This window comes from Mastomys coucha, unplaced genomic scaffold (genome assembly GCF_008632895.1).
Source record: "Mastomys coucha isolate ucsf_1 unplaced genomic scaffold, UCSF_Mcou_1 pScaffold21, whole genome shotgun sequence".
NCBI classification, from domain to species: Eukaryota; Metazoa; Chordata; class Mammalia; order Rodentia; family Muridae; genus Mastomys; species Mastomys coucha.
In genome coordinates this window covers 148,807,898-148,815,160 of record NW_022196904.1, presented here as the reverse complement: position 1 = coordinate 148,815,160, position 7,263 = coordinate 148,807,898, and the positions used below count along the sequence as shown (strand labels likewise).

General features: G+C 38.3%; 1 protein-coding gene across 1 annotated transcript in view; it reads left to right on the top strand.

Moving 5' to 3' along the window:
* Window positions 1–7,263, top strand: part of Pcsk5 (proprotein convertase subtilisin/kexin type 5) — a 416,074-nt gene that overhangs the window by 330,777 nt on the left and 78,034 nt on the right. The window contains exon 24 of the mRNA XM_031389877.1: window positions 1,098–1,166. Within this exon, the coding sequence (XP_031245737.1) occupies window positions 1,098–1,166 (69 nt within the window). The remainder of the gene's footprint in view (window positions 1–1,097; window positions 1,167–7,263) is intronic.

The window sequence follows — 7,263 nt, the reverse complement described above, 5'->3', positions numbered from 1 at the left end:
TTCCTCTTTCTCCACAACCTCTCCAGCATCTGCTGTCACCTGAGTTTTTTATCCTAGCCACTCTGCCTTACTTTCAATATCTCAGTAGGCAAGTGGAGCTCTTCCCCAGCTCTACAACATTTCCCTCTACATCATGTCTCCAGGCAACAGAGGAAAAACTGGGGTCCAAATCTCAAGGTCTTGGTCAACAGTTTTCTCCTCAATTGCTAGGTATGAGACTGTGGGCAAAAATGAATCTAATTTCTCCATAAAAGGAATGGCATAACATCAAGGAAGATTGCCATGAGAAACAATGGGACTCAGTCTACCTAAACCTGCTTGAAATGTTTGAATGTTCTGTGAATTGTATGTGGTTCGGCATTGTTCAATTCCTTTGTTATACTGGAAGATGATAAATTAGGCATCACTGACTATGTTTGCTCTATTATATGTAAGCACTCCTCTAAATAAGGATTATCGCTGGCTCATAGCTTGAAGACAGCTTCAAGATAAGTAAAGCACTCCTTCTATTTCTCCTCCCCATTTACAGAGATATTAATATATGTATTTTAAATATGTTTAGTAGGTCAGATATGGAGTTTGTCCGTTTACATATCTAACTCCATTTTCTCAGTCATGGAACTGATTGATTTAACAAATCTAATCTACCAGCTTGACATTAAAATTAGTGAAATGGCCAATCGTGGTTCATGGTGGCTCATGGTTGCAATCTTAGTATTCAGGAAATGAAAGCACTGAGCTTAATGCCAGTGTAAGCTACATAGTAAGTTCCAGGTCAGCCAGAGATATATAGCAAGAACCTGTCTCACAAAGCAAAGTGAAGCAAGCAAACAAACAAACAAACAAGCAAACAAAAAAACTAGTTATATGATATATAGTCCAAACCTTTTGTATCTTACCCACATGAGTGCTACAATCTGTTAAATTAATATAGGATTTTAAGGTATATAACATCCTTCTTCAAGATTGTTTTGGGCTTCACAATTGTTCTGTGATTCACTTAAAAATAAACCACACATCAGCATGACTTCATGGCAGTGAACATGCCTTCACCAAGTGGGTCTGAGCTGTGTTTTCCATTTCCTCTCATTCTACAGGTGAATTCCAGGATTCTGAGTATGAAGAATGCATGCCCTGTGAGGAAGGATGCCTGGGATGCACTGTGGGTATGTCATGTTCCTTTATTACTTACAAAGTTTAAATAGCTGTGTCCTTTATCCCACACCCTGATGTTACCATGACTTCAGCAAAATGAAAAAAAAAAAAGTCTTGTCATTGAGGTAATTAACAATGTCTCCATCACTACCCCTAGTACAAACAATATCACAGTGAAGAGATGCTAGGGGGCAATATTATTCTTGGAGAGAGTGAATAAACACCTATTCAGACCAAATAAGGAATAAGGAATTGATGGCAGGCTAAAGTACAGACACCACCCACGTGCTGCTTAGTGAACCAATGAATTTATTGGGGTTACTTACAGAGGGATAGACAAGGGGTTACTTACAAGAGCAGAAATGATTCAAAGACAACTGCATCATCAAAGCTCACCCCAGCATGGGTGACAGCTTATGAAAGCTGGGAACTCTAGAGCAAACAAAACAACCTGCAGACAGCTCAACATGCTGATGAGTCTCCTCTCCAAGCTTCTCAGCTGTTCTGCGTCTTTTCTAGGCAGTTAGGCTTGTCTGAGAGTATTTGTCATCAGTCCTTATTGCATATATATATGGAGAGAGGGGCCTAATGAATCTAGTCAGTTTCAGGGACATATTTACAATGTAACATATATGTACGTGTATATATATATTGTGTGTATGTGTGTACATAACATATGTACATATATACATATGTGTATATGTACATAACATACATATATACTTAAGAGGGACCTAGAAGTGAATCTTGGCAGTTTCACGGACTTCCTGAAGCTATTTTGAGATATTTACTTTCTGAATTTAATAACTTCCCTGGAGGATGGAATGTTTCACCTCCCACTGTAAACATCCTGTATCTTTCCTCAAAGGCACTACACAACAGATAGGAATAACACCAAGGCAACAATGATCCCTAGGAGATTCAGTGTCCACCCTTTCCCAAAGACTCGGCTTAAGAGGAGACCAAGGTATACAAAGAATATCTTATGAGTGGATGGATGCATCATCTGTCAATTAAAATGCAGGAAATAGAAAATGGGACTTCTTGGAGGAGAAAGAATTCTGGGATAGAGTCAGGGGAAGGGAGATCAAGCTGGGAGATGTGAGGAGACAGACACATGGTACCTGAGCACAGGTAACCAGCCATATGCAGGTTAAAATAAATAGGTTGTCTTAGGTTATGATTCTAGTCAGAGAAGAGATAGCTAGATGGCCAAGATATTTGTAAATATATTTCGAATCTGCATCTTATTTCTGGGAACATAGTGTTGAGAGGTGGAACCAGGCTTAACTTTAACACCAAGGTGTAACAATTGGACAATGAATTCCATAGCAGACACAGGCCAACCAAGTACTCAAAGTCTGGAGGGTCTGCTGAACTGATACATCAGTCTGATTCACTTTATACGTGCTATTTGAATATCTGACTCAATCCTTCACTTAGGCAACATTAGCTCTCTGGTGCATGCTAGGTGCTCACTGAGGCACTGGGAATTCAATGGTGACATGGCAGGCACCCTGTGAAAAGGTTGTGGCAGGAGATATATACCTGAAATGAAGCTCTTTACAAGGTTGGCCCAGAGTGGAGGGAGGTTCAAAGTACAGCAGGATCCCTGGCTAAGGTGACAAGAACATTTAAAATGCTGAGATTTCCCATCTTAAATTCTAACACTTCTCTTCATTTACAAAATTTCTATATATTGGATCTTGTGTGTTCTTGAACTGACTTGGCTGATCTCAACCATGACCTCATTTCTGAGCCCTTGTGATCTTTCCAGTAGAATAAACAAAACCCCCACCCCGCTTCTCCCTTTCATGTGTAGGCTGCTATAACATCGGTCTAACATTTGGTATGTGCCTACCTTTCTGTCTGATATTAAAGGGCTTGCTTAAGAATAAGTTCTCTGACTTACATTTTCTGCTCCCACAAGAAAAGCAGCAGCCCAGGATCATAAAGCATGCACAGCTGATATGCAAATGTTCCTTGTTTGTGATGGCTTGACTTACATGTTCTGACTCTACCGTGGTGAGACAATGATCTTAGGGTTTTACGTTGGGATCTTTTTCTGCATTGGTAATATGCATACAGAATTTCCTCATGTTGCTGGGCAGTAGCAAACTTCAGCTGCCAGGAGATCACACATTCAAGTCAACAACCAGTACCATTCAGTGTGCTGTGGGGCTAGCAATTCTTCAGTATATTATATGTATTATATGAGATAATCAATGTTTTCTTTAAATATATGCTTGTGTTAGAGGTGCTTGCTCAAGTGTAGCCTAATGTGTTGTGAGAATGTATGAGGGAGAATGTAATTCCTAGACTCTAGGATATTCCCTGATATCCTATTTGGTAGGCCAAGAGGATTAAATGCATTTTCTTCTTAAGAGTATGTTCTATTTAGAATGGGTTTATCAGGACATAACTCCATGTTAAGTAAAACAACAACAAAAAAGCCAAAAGTTTAAAAATATACATAAATATTTACTGGGTTGAGTTGGAGAGTTTCTCAAGTTTAAAACAGAATATTGACTTATGAGACTCAGGGGTTCGAAGTCAATGTTTTCTCTAATTAAATTTTGTATACAGTACAAGAAGAGGAAAGAAATCATAAAATAAAAATAATTTTTATAGAATATTAGAACTGAAAAAAATTATAAAAACACGGTTGGTTGCATTTTATAGTTTTTAGAATGTAAGAATGGGAACTTTAAAAGATATGAATAACTTAGCAAGATCTGCCTAAAATTCTTATTGTGAAACAAAATATCATTCTTTGGAGAAAGATTCACTTTATTCCATCTTAGTGATGCAGATTCTTTTTTTTTGAAGGGGTCTAGACGATCTCTGGAGGAATTAAGGACAAGTAGAAGCAGACATCTGAGACATTTTTATCTGTACTATGTCATAAATGGTTGTTGTGGATGCTGGAGTGTTTTGAGAATTTTGTATTCCTTTTCAGATATTTAGATCACTATAGATTAATGTCTGTGTTTTACGACTAATAAAGGAAAACTCTATTTCCCGGTTGATGAGAATCTCAGCCAGCTCCAGGGAGGATCTAGGGCTTGTCAGTTCAGGAAATATTTTCATAAAAGAGTCAGAATACTAACCCATGACCATTTGCTTTGTCTGGAAGGAAACACTGAATTTGATAGTCTAGGATGGAGCCAGGGTGTTTTTATTGTTATGGAGTGAGGTCTCTATTCTCTATTATGCTGTAAACAAATAACATTTCTTATTCTAAAATTAGTTGATGTAACATTTTTTGAACAAAAATCTTCAGTTGGTATTTTTCATAAAGGCAAATCTGGTTGTTTGGGATTATAATTTTATGTTTTGATGTATCCTTCACAGTTCTAATTTAATGAATGTAGTAATAGGTGTAACCTAAGATTTGAGGTCCATATCTACTTATTCATTGACTTAATAATGGATTTTAATCAAGTTATATTGTCTTTACTCCCTTACCTCATGAATAAAAAGTGTTTGTAATTTTGTTCCAAAGGATATAATGAAAATCCATTAATTATTTTTGTTCTTTGAAAGGAATGTAGTCTACAGAAACACATAAACTTAAAATTTTTAAGCAATTTCCAAAAAGAAATAAATTCCTATAATTTAAATTCAAGCAAGGAGACAAACTTATACATAAGAAAAATGTAGATGGGGAGCCTCCTGCCCTGAAGTAGTTAAAAAGAGTTTTCCAGAGAGGCAGAGCAATGAGGAGACTGTGAGCTTGTGTTGGTTGTCCACACAGAAGAGGGTGAGCTACCACCAGCAGGAGGCTTCTACTTGATGACAAGTGGCAAGATGTTCTGCCATGGATTTTCCACTATGAAATATACAAATCTTGAAAAAAAAATAGACAGAGAAAATCTTGGAAAAGCCACTGAAAATCCAAACCTTGAATTCAATGAATGCATTTAAAATTATTCTTTAGCTAGAGTAGAATAACTGAAGGTTGGTGTGTGACAGACAGACAGACAGACGGACGGACGGACGGACAGACGGAAGGAAGGAAGGAAAGTCAGGTAACTAGATGTGGCTCGGGAGTGGAAAGCTTGCCTAATATATGCAAAGTTCTGTATTCTACCCTCAGCACAATTATATAAACAGACAGAATGATGGGCTAGCTTAGGTTTTTCCTATCTGAAATAGGGTACCATGACCTCAACTCATTATGGAGCTGAGGATGATCTATAGCTTCTGTTCCTCCTCCATCCTCCTCCCCAGACTGGGATCACAGGTATGTGAAATTACACTCAGTGGTGATGAGATCAAATTCAAGGCTTCCTGCATACAAGGCAAATGGTTTGCCAACAGAGATACTCCTTGGCTCAAGGATGCTGTCCTGAGGAGGTATTTTAGGGTGAGCTGGACTGCTGACTTCATAATGCTCAAGGGTAGTTGACAGGCAGAGGAGTTGTAGTACCAACAGTAGTTAGAATGCTCTTATAGAGTCCCCGGAGAAGCAAAAGCAGGTCTAGCTGTAGTGAAGGCACCGTGAGGGAAGAGATAGGCTTTTACATCACATGAGACAAATGACTCTCAAGCATAAGAAATGAGGCTGGTTTATTAGAAGGGAGATACAAATTTAAATGACCATGAGTTGCATGATGGTTCCCAGGCAGTTTGTTTTGTTCACACCAGATACAGAGGCAATAGCAGACCAATGAAATTATGCCATGAAAGTCCAGCTCAGTGAACTAATGTGTTTATTGGAGGTGCTTAAAGGAGCATGAGTGAAGGGGTTGATGACAAGATCATGGGATAGTAACAGCCCACTACACACCAGCCTCCTTTTCGCAGTCCTCCATAACTATTTACATTCCTCATGGAGGTGTAGAGCTCCTTAATGCTTATTAGCTTCATGAGCCTTCTCTTCTTACCATAAAATAATGTTAATGACTCCAGTCTTGTGAAGGTCTCCTAGGGGTATATCATAGTTGCTCTATTGCAAGACAGCAATGAGCATACCAACCCAGAGGAATGCACAATACCATAGAACAGTTTTTCACCTATCAGATTAGCATATCAAAAGCACATCAGCTCTCTAGACGAAGCTGTAGGAAAAGAAATATACATATTCCCTTCTGAAGGAATGGTATAACCTTTGCAGAGCATGTAACAAGCTGGATTACAATTGCTTATGCATTGACACTCAGACCGTATGACTGCTCCTAGAAATTAAAGCTAAGAACACACATAAATACAAAGCAATGTGTCCTAGTCTGCTTCATTTATGGGGTTGAGTTCTAAGACTCAATAGATGCCAAACACTACAGTAATCCAGAACCCTATTATTCGATGCCTTTCCACCTAAGCTAAAGACCTACCACACACACTATGGCTCTAACTTAGAATCTGAATATAACAGTAAAACCCATACAAACTTGTTTCTCTCCCATCATGATTTCAGAGACATGTGATCTTGTAAAGGATCTTAGTAATTTCATCCTGCCTCCTACCTCCTTCCTCTTTCCAATTTCCTGATAAATTTACCTCTTCTCTTCTAAACATTTTTGGTTCCTCTTTGGTATAACAGAATCACAAGCCTTACCACTCTTGAATTTGGCAGCTGTTATTACGTAACATAATCTGTTACTAGGGTAGACACTATATGACTAACAGTCAGGTTGCAAATAGAGAACAAATGTACTAGACAAAGGAAAATTTTGAATCTTGGACAAAGCAAAGCAAGACATTGGAAAGCAAATCCTTGGGTCAGGAAGACAAGTGCTTGTACAAGCATCCACGGTGGTATTAACATAGTCAACCACTAGAAACAGATTAAATATCGGGCTCATGGAAGACTAGTGGATGTACAAACATTCGCAATGGTATTGCTTGTAGTCAACCATTGGAAGCAGACTAAATGCCAGGCTCCTGGAAGGCTAGTTGAATGTCCTAGAGTTTATGAGCACATAGATCACTCTATAGCCATCAGGACCAAAGGAGGCTTCCTGGCATACTGTTTCACAAGCATTCTGTTTGTGGTATGCTATCTTCTAGGTCAATAAAATGTTGAAATTAAAGTATGCATATATACATTTGCTCTTTTTTTTTTTATTTTAGATATTTTCTTTATTTACATGTAAATTTCTCCTT